The sequence below is a fragment of the Vidua chalybeata genome, chromosome Z (genome assembly GCF_026979565.1).
Source record: "Vidua chalybeata isolate OUT-0048 chromosome Z, bVidCha1 merged haplotype, whole genome shotgun sequence".
Classification (NCBI taxonomy): Eukaryota; Metazoa; Chordata; class Aves; order Passeriformes; family Viduidae; genus Vidua; species Vidua chalybeata.
In genome coordinates, this window is record NC_071570.1 from 16,287,061 (window position 1) to 16,307,181 (window position 20,121).

The 20,121-nt window shown below is 37.7% G+C and overlaps 1 protein-coding gene across 3 annotated transcripts in view; it reads right to left on the bottom strand.

Moving 5' to 3' along the window:
• The window catches only part of FOCAD (focadhesin), a 94,071-nt gene that overhangs the window by 11,571 nt on the left and 62,379 nt on the right, over positions 1-20,121 (bottom strand). For all 3 annotated transcript variants that reach the window (XM_053931609.1, XM_053931608.1, XM_053931610.1), the window contains exons 23-36: positions 17,548-17,640; positions 15,515-15,603; positions 13,414-13,455; positions 12,021-12,129; positions 11,402-11,518; positions 10,810-11,048; positions 9,270-9,359; positions 6,441-6,588; positions 4,452-4,571; positions 3,458-3,580; positions 2,525-2,602; positions 2,072-2,143; positions 1,805-1,907; positions 600-680 (exon numbers count right to left, since the gene is read on the bottom strand). In XM_053931609.1, the coding sequence (XP_053787584.1) occupies positions 600-680; positions 1,805-1,907; positions 2,072-2,143; positions 2,525-2,602; positions 3,458-3,580; positions 4,452-4,571; positions 6,441-6,588; positions 9,270-9,359; positions 10,810-11,048; positions 11,402-11,518; positions 12,021-12,129; positions 13,414-13,455; positions 15,515-15,603; positions 17,548-17,640 (1,504 nt within the window). The remainder of the gene's footprint in view (positions 1-599; positions 681-1,804; positions 1,908-2,071; positions 2,144-2,524; positions 2,603-3,457; positions 3,581-4,451; positions 4,572-6,440; positions 6,589-9,269; positions 9,360-10,809; positions 11,049-11,401; positions 11,519-12,020; positions 12,130-13,413; positions 13,456-15,514; positions 15,604-17,547; positions 17,641-20,121) is intronic.

Genomic DNA, 20,121 nt, shown 5'->3' on the forward strand with positions numbered 1-20,121 from the left:
CTTTCCCACACAACTTTCTGTAAACAACCTATTGTTTTGCATTCTTTCATAGAGGCGGAGAAATTTGATGTACAGGTAGTTTGTCCAGTGTCGTTGGAGAGGTGGCACGTTCACCCTCCAATCCACTGGCACCTTTTGAGAACTATGAAAGACTGGAGGCAGAGAAAATAAATTAGTCTCTTCATCGTGACCAAAGCTGTGGTGCATCCTTGCATCCTTGTGTCATCTGGTGACACAGCATCACTGAAATAAGGGGCAGCATAAAGTCGGTCTGATGATGGGAGTATTAATGGGCATACAGGCTAACACTTAAAAATGATCTTTCATTCTCACAGGGAAGTAGCATCATCTCACCAACAGAGACGGAAGGGAAAAGGGTTTTAAAAATCAAAAATCAGGTGGAGAAAACTAAAGTACTAACTACACAAAATTTCCTTATATTTTGAGTGTAATTAAATTTCTCTTTTCAATACCTCACATTAGTAAAGTTCAAATTTGTACTTAGAAAAGTTCTCTTAGCAAATAAAAGCAAGTGTTTTAAGATCACCTTTTATAGCTGAAACAAATTTCTCAGAGGAATACTGTAGTTTGATCCTTACCTTTCTTTCCACTTTCAATAGCAAAGTCAATGGCTGCCCTGATAAAGCTGTTTACAGGTAAGTAACTAAAATCTGGAGGAACTGTGAAGATAAAAAGAGTGCTTATATTCTAAAACATCATCAGCAAAAATTATAACCTTCTGCTCCTAGGTAAAATGAAAGGCCAAACTGAGCTGTGTTTCAGCTAACTGATTCTGTAGCTGACTCAGAATATTTAGACCACAAGATTGATAGCTGTATTGGCCTTTTCACCTTTAAAGCAAGCTAAACATTTATGGTTGTGAAAGGTGCCAGATCTGGAAAAAAAAAATTCACAGATCAACTGAAGAGCCAGGGATAAGAACTTCCTTAAAAATATATTGGTCACTGCAAGCTGGGCTTTGAAAGGAAGCACTTCAAAATTTTAGGAAGTTTAACGCAGCAGAGACATTCCATATCTATCTAACCTTAGGCATGCATGCATGCATGCAGGGATACATAAAAGCAGAAACTTTGAGAGACTTTTCTCTGCGATGTTCATCTACATTTTGTATTTTTGGCTCCCAGTTTAGCTCACACCAAAGCGAACAGCTTCAACTTCATAAGCTTTTGCTTGTTACTGGTATTTCATTAATGACTAATTATCCAGCCTTTACTTTACCAATGGATATTGAAACAACACTGAAATTAGCAATGTATCAGCCCCTCTGAAAGGGCACAGAACACTATTTTTTTATTTCAGCTAACCAGAGAAGATCTGTTCTAGAAAAATACTTCTAAAACGTCAGCTTGGTCTTGTTATAGACTAGTTTTTAAGTACTGATTTTTTTATAGAGTGGGAAGTGCTAAAGCAAATAGTAGATTAATCAGTTCTAAAAGGCATGGAGTAGATGTCAAATACATGTGCCATAGGAACTGTAAAACCTGTTTACAGTTTATCCTATAAAAAAATAAAGAAGCAATATACAAGTTTGACCAGAACAATTTAGAACTTTACTCTCATACTACAAATAAAAGCAGATGTGGGGGATCCTATTACTGATTCCTACTGATTCATGTTTCTACCTTTAGGCACACAGGACCATGAGATCTCTGATTCAAAGGTTGTCATGTCACTTCACAGGGCTGCCATGTCTAACTTATATTACCTCATGTGTCCCTCACTGTCTTTTTAGTGATGTGCTATTTCTATATGTTCTTTAAGAAGCAGTAATAAAGCATCTTACCAGATGCCCTGTTCTGGGTAGAAGACAAACAGGACATATGAAGACGTCCCAGAAGTCTTGCTGCATTTGTCTGAAGACCAATCTGCTCTGAGAAACTAATTATCTGTTGAGACAATAAACCAATAGTTAGACAAATTTCTCTACACTGCCTCATTCAAGCTAGATAAAAATATTACATAGTTTCTTTTTAACAGAAACCTGCTTGTGCAAGGTGTGAAGGTATGCTAATACATTGTCCAAAAGAGGAAACACAGGCTACCTTCTTACCTGTGTAAGGGTTCTGATCACTTCATTCAGCTTACTGTGAAACTGCGAGGACTGAATGCCCTCTGATTTCAGCTGCAAGAGAAAAATGAAAAAAAGTTAATTTTGTAAGAGATAAAAAAGAAGCAACAAACAGAGAAAAAATTCTGAAAACAGATTACATTTATACCCATGCCTTTCTCTGGGAGTGGGAGAGAGAAAAGGAGAAAGCTTACGTGGCTGAAAACTTTTCCCTGGTGGCATTGCACATGGGCCATATGATGGCAAAATGGAACAAGTACCATTTTATGCACTGCAATTCATTGTTGCTTGGTTCGTACGCAACATGAATTATTGCAAAAATGCGATGTCCTGGTTTACAGCCATTGCTGTAGGAATGGGAAGGATGCATCCCATCTTGCCTTCTAGGCAAATTTCTCCATGAGATTAAGGTACCATTTGCTTGCATATTCTGACCTGTATCATGCCACCTTCAGAGCCCACCAGTGCAACCAGCCCACTGACAGCAGCCAGACGCTCCATTGTTGGAGAACCCTGGAAGCATAATTCAGGACCAGTGAGCCAATGTGATGACACAACACTCCAGTAGGACCAAATGCTTATTTCTTCCAACTTAAAAACCATTACTACTATCACTACTACACCTCTAATCCCAACAGCCTTTTCAGATCAGACTCCAGCATGGTAGATACTACTAATCCCTCTCTTGATGAATGAAAGCTTTAGATGGAGATTCCTTCTCACTCCTCCAAATCTGAAATAATCATGGATTGACAAATCACTTGTCTTCCTAGCACAATCTGTATTCCAGAAAATATACCAGTGCAATTCAACTCAAACCCAGTTTCTTTACTGATAATTACCTTTAGCTGCAATCTTAATATGTAAATTTAGAGTTTGATTTGAAACACCTAACTTTTCCAGATAAATTGAAATTATTTTAATGACTAAGGCACTACAATCACCCGTCTTTTTTCTAGTTTCGATAAGCAGCAGCTGATTTCACATGACATTTTCACTTAATAACCTAGACTTTATCCTTGAGCACTGTTCCAAATTAGTGAACATGTCCAAATTAAGACCTCACTGAGATAAGCATTTCTCATAAGTTATCCAAGTAGAAGAGAAACAGGGATTTTTTTCCTTTAGCAAACACCCCAAAGTTATACTCTTGCTTCCAAATATTGATCAAACAGCATATTCAGAGAGTCCTAACTTTTCCTAACATCACTCCTGCAGAAGCAAGGAAAATTATGTTCCTACTGTTAATTTTAAACTGCACACCATCCCTTCCCCACCTCCTCTACCCCACCCACGCGAAAAAAAAACAAAAACCCTAAACCAACAAAGCAAGTACAAAACCCAGGATATGCATACAAACTCCTTTACCTCTGCATGCACAATTTTTATCCAGGCTGGCATAATTCTGTTACTCAGGTCTTCAGCTTTCCCATGACCACAAGCTGACAATCCATGTACTATTGCACCTAAAGCTAAAGCAAAACTGTAGGTCTGTAAGGTGAGAAGAACTTATTAAAAACAGATTTTACAAAGGAGTCTGTATTCTTTTATATATTTATTATTGAACTATTACTTACATATTTATTATTTCCCAACAATTAGAGGTAATGTCTTTGTCTAGAATAGCAGATGCTTTATTTCAAGTGATATGGGATTTTCTGAGATTAAATCTTTGACACCTAGAGCCTTTGTTTTAGAGAAGATTTTTTGATATGAAGATAAAAAGCACAGGTAGTTAGCTCTGATTTTCTATTTTTCAGATAAACATTCTGAACAGTTGATTAATGTAGCAGGCTTTGATTCAAAATGGTTGCCTCCCCCGGCTCCTTCATTTCCTGGCAAACATTAACCAGAAAAGAACTTGCACTAAAATATTGAGATTATTTTTGGCAATTTGCAGTGTTCCCTAGGACATTAGGGATGAAACACACACCTGTAGGAAGCTGTGGCTATATTTATGGTTATGCACTGTCAGTGGTTCAGGGAAAGCAAAAATTCAGAACAGCACAGTTGATGTATTTTCCCACAAAAAAAAAATTATAGAAATATGCTATAAAGAGACAAAAAAATGGTAGGATACAGGGACTAAAGACATCAAATATAACAATTTATCTTCTAAATGCAGTCAAAGACATTCAAGTTGCTTTTATTTCACTGTCTAGTAATTGCTATACTCATTAATGAATCAAATGGTAGTCTTAGTAATTGTACAGTATGCAAAATACATTCATCAGTATTAGTTAATGATGAAAGTAGATCAATATAATTGTCTTGAATTGCAGTTTAGGTAAAGCAGTATCCAATATTAAATAGATAAAGAGAGAAAGAGAACTGAAGCAAAGCCCAACTACAGAATTATTACCTGCTGATTATTTTCTGCTAAGGTCCGTAGCTTGCTCATAGCCTTCTCAGCCTCTGCTGCTTCTATGATTCCAACACTGAAAGCAGAGACACAGGAACAGGCCACAGAATAGGCAACTACCTGAAAAAAAATTTATTCCATTAACTAGTGTCTAATCAAGCTCACTGTAGCAATGGTCACATTGAATAATGTGCCAGCGTAATAGAAAAGATGTAACATTTTCAGTTTATACTTTCAGATATTTATTTCCTCTCTGAAAGATTCTTCATTGATGCTAATAATGTTAAACAAACACAACTAAAGCTTGGAAATACTTTTGATTTTACAGAGGTTAAACTCCTGACCTTCCACTCAAATGTAGCTATTCTCTAAACACAAGTATCTGATCATTATATATGTAAGCATACTCAGCATGCTGTGCTCCCATCAGGACTACAAGCAGGTCCACCAGGCCAGAAAATGAGCAAGTAGAACTGTCTCTCAGACACACCCACAACACCAGCCTCCTGTCCTTGCAGAAGGATTCACCAGCAGCATTGCTCTTCTGTTCTTCTGCCTTAGCCGTGGAGAATAAGTGAAGTCTGAACTACCAACAAAGCAAGTGTGCCAAATGTCTAACTTCCTCTCTACCAAAGTTAAGCAGCAGAACAAACACGTGACTCTGAGGGAAGCAGAGAGCACCTACTTACTATGCAGGATTGACATCAATTTGACCTGTAGCAAGTAATGTGTAGGTTGTACCTTTTGCTGCATCAGACCAAAATTACTTCTCAAGTACAGGGTTATATCCAAGTCATTTACAGCTCTGAAAGAGACTCTTGTGCATCTCATATAGTATCATTCATCCTAGAGTGCTGCCAAAATTTTACTCATCTCTACAAATCCTTATAGCAATTTTAATTGCAAAGGGTAGGTTTTCCTTCTCATCCCAAACTATCTCATGATGTTAAACAGCTGCTGTCTTTCATCTCAGGAGTTGCTGTATTGAAATCAGTTTAATTTCAATAATGCACTTGAAGATCTCTGGGGACAGATAAATTTTTTCATAGCTGTAAATAACTTTAACGCATGAACCATAAACTGCAAAGGGCTAATCCCCAACATATATGTACTGCCAAAAAAATAAAACTCCATTGAAGAAGATGTTTAATGAAGACCTTTCAGAACACTGCCAACAGGGGGAAAAGAATAACACTATCAATCTCTATTGACTCCTGTAGGAAAAACAGAGGATTACTCAACTGCTCAGCTGCTCCAGGCTTACATTTATAATGCACAGACAAGGCTGCTTTTCTCATGCAAAACATCTGCTTGTTCTGATTTCTATTTGAATTTCATCAGTTTTCATTCTCAAGTTTTACCTCAGCAAAGTTATAGGCTAAGTACATGGACCACGTCAAAACTTACAGGATGTATCCTGGAAAAAAACTCCCTGCAATGCAGGGCTCAGTTTAAGTTTTCAAAACATAAAGAAAGTAGTAAATGGGGCCATAGCAGCATGCACAAATACAAAATTCACATTAGCTAACTATACAAAATTTCAAAGAAGTATACATAAGGCATATTGAAGGATGAAGTATTAGCATTTAAGTTCTCTCTGAGAGGAACTTGTTGTCTGCTTTTAGTAGATCAGATGAGCAGTTAACAACGGTATATAAGAGACCCATATTCATAGTTATTCATGATCCAACTTTCAACTATTTTATCTGGGGTTAAGAAATTAAAGAATACCTTTAAAGAATCATGTCTTATCTTTTCAGGCAGTTTCTTAATGTCTGTACAAGATTACACATTATTCTATTCTTGTGATTGTTGTTATTACCACTTTCTTTTCCAGCAGACATAAACCCATATATTGTGAAAGAAAAAGCAGAAATCAAGCCTTCCAGTACCACAGATAAAAAAAGTTTCAATAAAAAAACTATAGTTATTAAAGGGAGGCAACAAAATTAAAGGAAGACTTAAAATTTGTGATGTAATAGGTCATACCTCCTGGACTCCTCTGCTTTGGTTCTCACTGCTGTCCAGGTATTTGCAGAGTTTTCGCAACAAAGCAGAAACATGCACACGCGATTCTGTTTGGCTACTGTGACTCATAAATGAAAGAACAAGTCCTACTCCTAAAATACATCCAGTACTTTAAGAGAAAACAAAAGAGAAAGGATTAAAGTATGCTTTGGCTGGTCTGAACTCCCTTTAAACCCCAATAAAGTTTGTGGGTAAGAAGATCTCTTGGCCTTGCCTGATAACTTGCCCTGTAGATAATTTATTACCATAGTCAATTTTGCAAATGGTGTTTATTTCACACATCCTTTTCAGGAAAAAACAGACAAAAGAAGAGCATAAGAAGAAAATGTGTATTTAAATAATAAGTCATACACATACAGCTTCATTATTCCTTCTGTTTCTAAAGAACCAGTAGCCCCAACAACAAGCGCCATAAACTAGTGTGAAGGAAGTATGGATCCAAATTTCTATGTGTCCTGACAGTATAAACTAGGAAATCCCAATTAAACATGCTAATTGCAGGTTCACTGAGTGTATTGGCATCTGCTGCTGTCAGACTCCTTCAAGAGTTGTTTCATTTGAAAAAGTAATCAAACTAGTGATTTAAGCCAGAGAGCTCCTAAGATGGCTTTCTTAGCCAGGTAAGAAATTAAGATATTCACCTGCATTTCTTAACAGGAACGGTCAGGTATGCATTCTAACCTGTATGTACTAAAATTTGAATATGCTACAGTGGAGTTTCAAAGGACATAATTTAATAGGGCAGCTAGCACAAACATCTCCACAGTCTCCACCTCTTTTTCAGATTTTATCAGAAATTCCATTCTGGACCAAAGATTTTTTACTAAATTCTGCATGTGTGCTCCCATAATAAGTTCCAAGTCATCAGTTTTGTTAGAAAATTTCCAAACAGTTCTGGCTTCCATCATGAGATACTAAAGCATAGCAGACACTTATTACTCTGAAAGTAATCTCTCACTGGCACACATCCTCAATTGCTCTTATTTGTAGATGATTTTTTTCCCCTTTGCACATCTCCCTGACACTGCTTGTAATAAGTAGCAAGCAGTCAAATGAACATGGCTAGGATCTTAGGCATTCTCCTATCCAACTTAAAAATGGCAAGAGCTGCTGCTTTTAGTCAGCTAGGTAAAAAAAAAAACATCTGAGAATACCTTCAGTCGTATTTTTAAGATAATGTTTTACAGTAACTAGGAATTAAGGATGATTGAGCATGGCTAGAAGACACAGAGTCTTGGGAGTGGTATTTTTTTCCAGCAAAGATCAAACAAATCTTTTAAAGTAACTGGTATATCTGAATTAATGACTAGCCAACAAAACAAGGACATGGCTTATATACAAGAGTTCTAAATTCAAGTTTACACTACTGCTTGTTGACAAAACTACATAGAAAGAAAATAGAGTTTCTCATTAGAGCTATTGTATTTTATGATATTCACTGTTAATAAAGATTTAAAACGTAATCAGACACTAAAGCAAGAATAAAGCTTCACCTTCTCTGTTCCACTTTTTGTAACTAACAATTGCTCTCAGTTGGCTACCTTATTTGTGAGCTACATAAAGTGAGTATTTAGGTACATTTCATCTACATGATATCTCAGATTTCCCAGCACACTTTAAGTGTTTTACTGCCAGAGCATCAGGTTGCAGGGAGTCCTGCCTTCCACCAGGCACATCCTGAGCCCGGACAGCACTGATTCCCACACCTGCACTGCTCTTCAGACCTATGCTCAAAACACCATCAACCTGTTTTTTGTGATACCCATTTGTCATTCACCGATTTAGCAGGGGTGAAACGCTGGTGAAAATGCTCACGCCTCACAGCTGATCATGCCTGTATCACACTGGATGAAAACACTGGAAAGGACCTTCCTTTGGAACAGCAGTTTACAAGTAGAAATGCAAAGTTTGGACAACTCTGCAACATTTACAGCTTTACATTACTTCTTTGCTCACAGAGAGAACTTGTATTACACCAACTTCCTCTTAACCTTTAAAAACATAGCACAAAAAACTACCCCCTCTTCAATCTTCCCTCTCTTGCTTGCCATTGTTTCATATTCTTCTGGCAACCTCTTGCCACCAGAGAAGTCTGGCTTGGCTCTTCTCTGAGGCTTCAATTTCCAGCTAACAGGCTGCACAAACCAGCAGCAATAGGCATGACAAAGGGGTGCAGCTGGTGGAGTCTCTTTGTACTGTGTGTCTCACCCTGTGCCACTAAAAAGGCTACAGAAATCCTCACTAAGCTATACAGGTTCACAGCCCAATGGTGCACAGCTATGACTCCTCAGAGCTTTTCAGAAAGTGCACTGGAGAAAGAAGGGCAAAGGCAAATGGGAATTACTGCTGTTTCTTTTGAACAGTGAAGAGCTGGACAGAGTAATGCTCAAAATGGAAGAAAACCTTATGCACTCACACTGAGCTGCTCAAGATATGGCAATTCCTTCCCTGATTTGAAAGAGAAATGACTACTGTGGAAGAAACATCCTGCCATGCTATGTTAATTGTCTCATGGGAACAGACACGTTTTATTGTCGAAGGAGATTCAAATTCTAACTGTAAAATCTTAAGCAAGGTAGACAAAGTCTGTGACTGACTCTGTTTTAGGGAGCATGCGGACTTCCAAAGGGTCTTTCCAGCTTGCCTGAGCTGGTGATTATATGGAAGTACTCAGAACCCGTTGTCTCCTTGTCCTATTCTTATACTTTTCTGTGTAGAATTAAGGAAGAAAGTGTGAATTAAAAAGGTATAGTTCAAAATAAAGTATCACCAGTAATAAAGTAAACTCACTTGTACTCCAGACTGGTGTCAAAGCAGCAGTCCTCTAACACATCCAGGGACTTCATGAGAACCAAGTTCATCTGTTGACCAGGTATATCACTACAAAACCAAACCAAAATAGAAACAAACAAACAAAAAAACCCCAATACCTGACAGTGGGAGGAGGAATCTGATAAAACATCATCTCAGCTAGATGTGTAACTATTTATAAGCTGAAAATTCATTACATTTTTACACTAGTAGCTCTCTCAATCTCTCTCCACCTCATTGCCTAACTTACTGATAAAAAAAGATGTGTTTACCTCTCACTCCAAAGATGTCACATGGACTCCACTCATAAAACATGTACTCAATTTTCCTAATGAACAGGACATCTTTACTGGAAACTAGATCTATGATATGATATAAGCTATAGCTACATTCCTATGAGTTTTGATTTGTTGCAAGATAAGGCTTTGAAGAATGTGTAAGATTAAGCTTTCAAACCATGCAGGGCAGTGAAAGAGTAAAACTAGTGTGCAAGAAAAGGTTAGATAAATGTATTCACTTAAAATCTATCACCACAGAAATGAAACAAATACAAACCCCCAAAATATTGATTCACATGCTACAAAATACAGGCTGACTTAACTTCATTCTCTTTAAGAGTTTTTTAATGCTTGTATGTAGCCCAGTTGACCCATTGACTAAACATCCAGAGGTAGTCCATTCCCAAATTACGTGGCTGAGTCAGTGGCAGCAAGGCATCAAGACACCAAAACATGAAGATTAGAACTCAGCAATGCTTCAGTTTTAACAAAAGCAGGTGCCTTGGAAACATTAGTTTCATTGAGTAAATTAACAACCAATCAAATCTGTTTGGTACCTGTGCTTGTGTAATTATTAAACATTTGTGTAAATAATTAAACATTTTTTAATTGGTATACAAGAAGAAAAAATCCCTAGCAGTCAAAACTCTGGAGGAATATAAAGCCAAACCTACTTCTTAATTTCTCTGGAATCACCAGAAATTTGCAACTGAGGCCACCTTTTCTGCAAAGGAGGCATTTTCTAACAACTTCAGAACACCTCTACACTGCCAGTACAGCTGTAAGAGCATGCTTTAAAGACAGTCCATTACTCTACTTCCATCTTCACATTTGTAACTCACATGATACAAGTAAGCACTGTCCCATGTCCAGAGCACCACTTACAAAGGAACCAATGAAAGCTGTGAATTATTTTACAATTATGTCTTCCAGTGTAACCAGTCTCATTTAAAAGCATATGTGTTGTTCTTTTAGCTGACTGCTTTGCACTTGGTACCTTAGAATATTATGAAAATTAGTCACTCATCCTGACAGAATGACAAAATACCTAGGATAGCTCTGGAGGGGGCTAAAGTGTGGGGGGAAGACTGACAATAAGAGGCACCATTTAAGAAACATTACAAAGCCCTTCAAGAATCATTTGCCTATGACTTGTAAATATTTTAATTCCTCAGAGCTTAAGGCTACATGCAGAAAAAGGAAGTTACCTTTGCAACTACATTAAATATGGTAGTTCTCACCTGACTTTTTCTTCATACAAACGTGAGATGAACATCCCCAAACCAAGACCCATGTGGATTTGAACAGCTTGAGACTCGTCAGCATTTGGTTTCCCAGGTAACCTGTCAGTCAGCATAGTCAGGACCTCCTCAATCTTTTCCTTGCATGATACAATGAAAATTGGCACCAGGAGAGACAAAGCTGTGGCTGCACAGGATCGAGCTATAATACTAGCAGTATTTTCACCTGAGTAAGATTTCTAGAAAAAGACAAAAGAGAGAATTTTTTTCCCTTACTCCTTTCCAGGCAATAACACTCAGCATTTGAGGAATTTAAAATAAACACCTGCAGAGCAAACAGCAGCATAGATGCATTGCAATACGACATTCCTTATACGTGGCTTTTACCGTTTTGATAATAAAGACAAAAACTTCAAGCAAACACAAATATAAACAGAAAGTACAATGAAAGAAAATTAACAAGAGGAAGAAAAGTCTTGATTTTCCCCTATTCCAACTACTACATCTCAAATAGAACCCAGAAATTTCATTATTAGAACTCCAGGTATGAAATACAGATATACTGCCTTGCCTTTAGTACCACAGCACATACCTGATAGAACCATGGGAAGACCTGACCTTTAGGCTGATAGCGGCTATTCACAATACTCAAGAGGGTCTCCGTGACCATGGATATCCAGTGTTTCATAGGAATAAAATCAGGTTCAGTCTATAAAAATCAAATCCAAATAGTCATCATTATTTTTTCTTAAATCAAGCTCTATCTAAACAGAAGCTCAGCTGCTGATGTTCCAGCTATGATCCATCATGAATGAGATTATTTTGTCATTCCTATGTAGTGTAAGTAGCATCATTTACTTGTCAGTGCTAGCTCTCCAGACACTACTTTTGATCAAGTACTATTCAGTAGAACCAAAAAATGATGAAAAAAGACTTTGGCTGGCTTTCAGTGTCCATAGAGTGACCTCCATCTCATCTGTCAAAATGGTCAAATAAACAAGTTTAGACATTATGCGTCTTGTGACAAGGCACATACACATTCTACCTGCTTCGGTATCACAGAATCTGACAGATGGTATTCACTGAGTATGATGAAATTTGAACTTGAAAATGTGAAGTACTTCACATGCACTTACTAGACCCCAGACACTTGCTCATACTACTTCTCTGTATTCCACAAAGAGAAGGGACCCTTTCCCAGATTCACTCACCTCAGGCACCCCTTCAGTGTCTGAAGAAAGGCTACTTTCGTATTTGGCTACAGCAATTGCAAGGCCAGTTAAAGCAAAAATCGAGTTTCCTTTCACCACTGGGCTGTCTCTGAACAGAAAAAGGAAAACAGTTAAGAAACATAGTAGACATGGTGGCAACAAAACATTTATCTCAGAGCAAAAAAATTATGCTACAGGTGATCCAGGAGGGAAGGCCTTTGCCCCTAGCAACTTCATAGGGCTCTCGTCTAGCTCAGCAGCAATCTGCTACATTTCATCTTCAGGAATTAGAGAAAGAATGGAGGGATGAAGTGTTTCAGTCTTTTTTTTTTTTCCTTTTTTTTTTTTGCTTGTCTGTCTTTTATATAAAGTTGTATAAAAACAGAAGGTTTCTTCCACTATAATAAGGAATGTTACCCTGCAGAGCAACTAGCACTCACAGAAATGCAGCAGTTGGTCTTAGCTAGTGCCATTTCCATAGAGGACAAAACAAAAACATTTTCAAATGGAGAATGCTGGAGAGGCAGATGCCACTTCATTGCAAGATGCCACTTCACAGCATGAGAAGATTTACCAGAGCAGCCATTATTATCAGCTTAAAAAAAAAAGTTTTGAATTATTTCCCTACACTACAAAAACACTAACATCATGGAAAATGATAGGATTCATCACTTCTATGACAGTGCAAACCTTTAACGGAATCAAGAAAGAAAACCTGCCACTGACAAAAAAGAGGGAAAACATAACTGTAGTTATGTATCTGTTTTGTAGAAGGAAGTATGTTGATATTTTAGTCATTCCCAGACAAATAAACTGCAATATAATCCTGATGGAACTCTCTTACATTATTTTACAAAAGCACCTGAACAATATGACTGTATAAGACCACTTACAGGCCAGTAGACTCTTTGCATCAGTCTTCTATTTCTAAAAACTTCCTTGACTGTTGCTGTGAAAATATATCTACACTGCCAATCTGGCATTTATTCCAAGTCCAAAGATGTCATTATCACAGTAAAAGTATTTTCTGGATTTCTATTTTGCTTTTTAAAACAAGGAACATGAGTCTTAGTGGAATGTCAGCATTTGGAACAGTGAAACTACCTCCTCTCAGATAAGAGGTATTTGCAAATAATTACAACAAGGTACTTGGTTAATTTATTTGAAGTCTCTCAGTATCTTTTGCCTTAAATAATTTCCTAAGCTGCTAAAAGGCAACATTTCATGATGTACTTCAAAGAGAAACTTCTAAATTCGCACACTCATGAAACCTGGATGCTTTAAATTTAATGAAGGCAAAAATCATCTTAACAAGATCTAGGAGAAAAAGGAGCAGTGTTCCACTCTTTACTGAAAATATGGAAAAAAACCCATCATCTGTAGCAGTTCTTACTTGGAAGCACCTTTGATTACATCGGTCAACATATCTCTGACCCTGCAAGAGAACAGAAAGAATTTACACCATGTTCATTACAGTATAGCATGAACTCAGTTCTTCTTCCGTCTTACATGTGTCCATTCTAGGTTAACAACTGTATCAGCCTATCAGAAGACTTAGCGCAAAATAACTACAAGCATTTAATCAATAAGAAATCTATGTACCACCCCAAGTTTCTTCATGCTCATGTGCACTCCCAGTGTTTTTTATAAAGGACTCTTATTTGACTTAATATGATTTTTTTGTAAAATGCCGGTTCATGCAATAGCCGTAAATATGCTTTTTGAGCACATCAAACACATATGTTTCCAGGTCATTGTGCTATGTTCTAACATAATGAAATCTGAATGTTTTATAAAGGACAATCATTACAATTTATTCAACACTTACTGTATTTCTGGAAATCACTACAGGCAGTTACGCTATGACATGGTATATAAACCTGAATCAATTTAAATTAAAGCCATAGGAGTGGTTACAATTTCTTACACATTATTGTAGTTGATTTATAACAGGCTACTTGTTTTCAATAGTTTAGTTTTGCATTCATATCAAGACTGAAGCAGAGATGCAATCAATCTCCTACACTGAAAGGTGTGGATGAGGAGAGAGATCCTCTCTTCTAAAACATACAATTCTGTCATGGTCATGAGTGTCATTCTACAGAAAAAAACAACTTTAGACTGAAAATGCATGTCTCCTAAAACAGAGCTGTATGTTATAACACTGAGTTACACTCAAGCTTTCAAAGAAACCTACCGAGATCTTCCTTCATAATCACACTGCTTTTGCACACAGTTTCAAAGCCACCACACTAGAAGCATTTACAACTTGGTAAATACCAATGCAAAAAAATTTGCAATATTTACACAATAAAGGATTAACACTAAGGTTTATACCACATTGTCCACAATTAGATTAACCCCAGTGAGCAATAAAAATGTTTAACGGCTACTGAAGTTAGGGCCCTGAGGAACCAAGCAAATAATTGTGAACTGGAAAAGAAACTAAAGCTACTACTGGGCTCCAGTTAATTTCCTGCTTTGATTTTTTTCCTGATAAAGGGAATTATGTTAATTTTTAATATAGCTTACATTATCACCATTTAGGAAATAAAGACCAGAATTTCTTTCAGGAGAAATCTATGAAAGCAGCATTGCCACAGGCCTTGTTATACCTATCAAGAAAGGGATCAATCATTAATAAAGGATCTTTTCTACAACACTGTAGTATTCTGGGTCTTGCAATGCAAGCCTCTATTCCAGAATTAGCTGGAATTCAGAACAAATTTGAATTCCTCTTGAGTGGGATTTAATAATTTAACCTTTTAGATTGAAACAGACAAATAGCATTTTGGCGTTGTAGATATTTCGCTTCCAATATATTTATGAATAAGCACAAACCCATGTATTTATACTGTCCATGGATAGATAGTTTTTTCTCTTATAAAGCCTCCCACTTCCCACCTTCTTCTCCTGGCCATGCACATACATGGCTAAATCCTGACAGACTGAGAGACACTTCTCACCTGACCGAAACAGAATTAGAGCAAGGTGCGCATCATGTGCTTGCTTTTAAACAACCTTCTCACACTCAATAATGGTAACTTAGCATCAGTCCACCATGACATATATCAGATTGTGACTTGCATTTCTTTCATCAAGGTATTTTCAGTGAAATAGCTCATTACACTCTCAAGAAGGAAATTTTTATCTTTGCATAACCCTTCTCCTTTAACATACTATAAAACCCCTGAATTCTTTCACTCTTTCCAGTTGCTCACCCTGCAAAGTTTTCAGGCTTTGTAGAGGGGAAGGTACCTTTGAACCCATGCATATGGAAATCCTTAGAGTTACCCAATATTCTTTCTTTCCACTCCTCTCTCCCACCATGGTCACTGTATCTGGTGGTTGGTTGTTGTTTAGTTTCGGGATTTTTTTTTAATTAGTGCTCATACAGTCTTTAAACTTTCAAAATTAAAAACTTTAAAACCTTGTCCTCCCTGTCCCCTTACTTGCCACTACAAGTTGTCAGGAGCACACAGGCACTTCCTTACCATAGCCAGGCTGTAAATTGTTTGTACTGCACCTCTTCAGGATCCTCTTTTCCATGTTTTAACTGCATCTCCAGCTCTGCCTGCCTCCCCTGCAGAATTGCAAAAAAAAAGTCAAAAATGGATCTTATATCATAAGCTTTATTTACATCATAAGATTTCTTCAGAGAATACTCAGATAACACATGTAGCCTAACCTAAGGGCTAGTTCGTAAGTCACCTTGACTGCTTTGCATAGGGGATCCCACTGTAATATACAATATACTAAGGAGAAGAATCCATAATTTTTTGTTCTGAGTAAGAAAAACAAACTGCAGATGGCATAAATGACCACAAATACTAAGGCATCTACCTAGTACATGCAGAGCCAAGTTCCCTTGGGAAGGGCTACAACAAGCAGGGACTGAGCTTTAGAAACGTGATAGTTAAAATGGATTCTAAGAGCAAAACATCACTTTCTTGATGCTCTACTTAAGGTAGAATTCATCATTCTTTTACTTTACATAACCCTGACCCTGACCTCCCTGTGATTTCCTACACCATTCTTTCTGTACATTTAAAGAGGAGATAGGGATTCTGTCCTCTAGCATCTTGTAACATGTTATAACATACATATGTTATCTAAAAATATCTAAAGCAGCTTTGTTTTATACATTCTGTCTCCAATCAAGAGAACTATAACTTAACTTGTTTAGGTTGTCAGTTACTGCTCCTTAGCAGATTATTAAGCCTTAAATGAAAAAATACAGGCACATATGCTGTATTTTTCTGGTATTGAATGTTTGTAGTTTGGTGTACATACCAACCTGAAAATACAACATAGTGAATCTAGAAAATCCAGGTCTCACTCAAAAAGTGACCCTCCACAGAGATTAAAGGAGTACATCAACACACACACACACTTTTTAGTCAGTCAACACACTGACTACAAAGAAGGCAAATAGCAGTTCAGAAACACTTAATTATGTACTATTCAGACTACTCATACTGTAGTCTCTTTTGCCACCTCTGAGGAAATGTTCTACAAAAGTGTAAGGATTAAGTAAGAAGCAACAAACATAGGCTCAACTGTCATGTAAAACGGCAAGAAATCCTACAGATCCTTTAGAAAAAAATTGGTACATGCTAAGCTTCTTGTGAAATCTTGCCTTGGAAGGGAAGCAAAATAGGAAAGTAATTAAATGCAAGTGTCAATGTCCCCCAAGACCTAAATTTGCAATCTGAATAGCTGCTGCTTGTTTTGTAATGGGGCTGGCTTGGTATAGGATCTCACATTTTGTTGACGGTAAAGATAAAATTTGTTTTGAAAATGGGAGAGAAGCATATGCTTTGCTGCACAGCAAAACAAGGAGCAAAGCTTCTAGAATTTGTTCAGAAACCTGAGCTGCTCATGCTGAAAACAGCTGATGTGGCCTGGAAATACAAACAAATAAGCCCTTCTAGTAGCACAAAGAGAGCATTCTGGAAGGAAGCTATTCGCTAAACCTCTTTAAAATAATTTTCCTGTTGAAAATCAAATTATACTACATTGGTCTATATACCAGGTCAGCTAACCTAATGAAAAAAGAGAATTTAAGATATTTCCTAATCATTAGATAGGGTTGACAAATTGAAAGAGGAGTCTCTTACAGTGCAACAGGATGACATGCTGATTAAGGGGAAGTTCTTTTTAATGAATCATCCCTAAAATAGCTTCTGTCTCCTTTGTGGTACTACTATTTCAAACTTCCTACCCAAGCAATAGGTTAGAGCTCTAGCTAAAATTTCATCTTCTAAAAATTCTAAAAATTGACACTTTCTGCAAGCTGACACATGAATAAACCTGCATGAACCTGAACTGTAAATAGAAACAAAGTATCCCAGACAGGGCTGTCAGTAGCTGATGACTCCTTTTTATTTCTTTTTTATAAATGTTATAATCAAGCACCTCAAGCCTTACTTTTTGTAATTTGTATGAGTGCTCTTGCTGGTAAAATTAAAAGCCATACCACTTGAATAAGCATTAATGTCCACAATAATATATACCTCAAAATTACCTGCAGGACTGCACTGTAGGTTCGACTCATAAATCCTAACCAGGTCTGTGGCAGCAGTATGGAGTGGTACCATTCAGAAGGCTGAATATTAACCTGTGCAACACACCAGAAAGATTAGAAGTAGTTACATTAAGTCTAATATATGCAGAATCTATGTTCTCCAGTCTATGATTTGCAGACAAACACTCACTCATTTCCACAGGCCATTACATATGGCTGTAGGAAATTAAAATGATCATGCACTTTATTCTCTTTTCTGATTTTACCCACACCAAGTTACTTTCAACTTCATTACCCAGGTCTGTCAAAAGTGGTTGCCTGAGGCAGTGCAACAAATAATTGATCCCAGAGAGACAGTGGAATTGTATGAGGCAATAAGCACAACACTTAGCAGCACTGGCAAATGTTTCTTCACAGTTTGTGAAGATCTTAGAAGTTTCTAAAAGCAGAATTGTTAAGCAAGATAAATAACTGACCTCTCCTTGTATCATTATTTTCCTGAGTCTTCCTGCTTATTCACCTCTGTTTTATGCCCCTAATTATCTACATAAAGCAGTCAGTATTCTTTCTTCACTTGGACTTTATAACAAAAACAAAGGACCATCCTAAAGCTCCATGCCCACTGCTTTCAGTGAACCTGAAAGACTGAAAAAAGAGAACATACTCCATCTTGCAGACAATACAAATATGACCTGTAGTAAAAAAGGGAAATCTCATTCTAGTAATGAATGACTAATAGAACACTAGTCCTTCCTTTTAGTTAAAATTACATTCACACCTCCTGCTCATCTCTGCCCATCAAATCCTCCGAAAGTTTATGAGCAGTCAAGGTTCCAGTTAGAATTGCTTTCCTTGGGTTCCTGAGGAACCTGCAGCAAATCCAGTCTTCTCCTCTGCCTCTACACTGAAACTACTTCAGACTTGTGCATTAGACTATTTAGTCAAATTCTGCTAGTCAACAGACAGCTATACATGAGTCAGCATGTGCCCAGGTGGCCAAGAAGGCTTGAAGCAACAGTAGTGTGGCCAGCAGGGCCAGGGCAGTGATTGTCTCTGTGTCCTTGGCACTGGGGAGACCACATCTTGAATCCTGTCTTAATTTCTGGGCCCCTCACTTCAGGAAGAATGCTAAGGTGCTGGAACATGTCCAGAAAGCAGAGCTGGTGAATCATCTGGAGCACAAGTCCTGTTTGTTAGGACTGACTGAAGGAGCTGGGGCTATGCAGCCTGGAGAAAAGAGGATCATTGTGTTATGTGTAACGTGGATAATTTGCGCCTATAGGGTGATACATGGGTAAAGTTTTGTATGATTAAAATATAGGCATAAAGCAGGTGAGCCAGAATCAGGGGGGTTGCCTCACATATGTTGAAACCATTGCCGATAAGGATTCATTTACAGGTTAATACATGTGGCTCCCCGGAGCTGGGTTGTTTCTTGAGATGATCTAGGAACTCCCAGGCAATGATCATCCCGACAACTGCTCGAGATTGGGATCACTGGAAGCACCGAAAGATACATCTCAATGCTGGGTTCCCATAACTCAATCACTGATGTACATCGTTTCCTGGACATCGGATTGTTCAACCCGGCACAGAGAAAAGAGACTTTATGAATATGTGGGACTTTGAATGGAAAGAAAAGGCTGATCACTGAAATCCCAGCCTCAAGCAAAATAAACTGTATAAAAACTGCTCGCGCAGGATGGATGGGGTGAAGCACAGGAGACCCTCTGCTAGAGCGGTTGGACCTGTGCCTCACCCAGCACCGATCCCGGGCTCGGCACTGTCCTTTTCTTTGTGAGTGGCTCAGATAGAATTTGATTGCTATAATAAAAATTGCTTTTTTAATTTTTAATTCGGCTGGGTCAATTTTTACCCATAACAATCGGGACCTTGCTCTCTACAACCACCTGAAAGGAGGGTTTAGCCAGGTGGGGATTGGCCTTTTCTCCCAGACACTTAGGGACAGGACAAGAGCACATAGTTCAAACTGTGCCAGGGAAAACTCAGGCTGGACATCAGGAGGAATTTCTTAATGTAAAGAGCTGTAAAGCATTGGAATGGACTGTCCAGGGAGGAGGTGTATTCACCATCCCTGAAGGTGTTCAACAAATGTCTGAATGTGGCACTTAGTGCTATGGTCTAGATAAGACGGTGGTGACTGGTCAAAGATTGGTCCCAATGAAATCTTCTCCAACCTAAATGATTCTGTGATTCAGGTTTAACTGGTCTTGTAGTGATTTGTGAAGTTTACCATGTAATTCACACTTGTGAAAGCCAACAAAAGCAGGCCTGCAAAATACTGCAGGTATTCAAGCAGGAATTAATTACAAAGCTTTAGGTATCTTGTTGCATTTCAAGCATCTAAGACAATATGGTCTATCAGGAACACCTAAAATTTGTGTGTGTGTTTGATGACAATAGAACTGCTGAGGTGCTTTTCATTAATTTTCTTCATGGCAGTAAACATTTTGCATGTATGTGGATTATGAGGAAGGAAAGAGGGAACCAAATATCTTCACATAACAAAGAGCATTCAAAATTCATCTACAATTGAAAATGACTGTACATAGT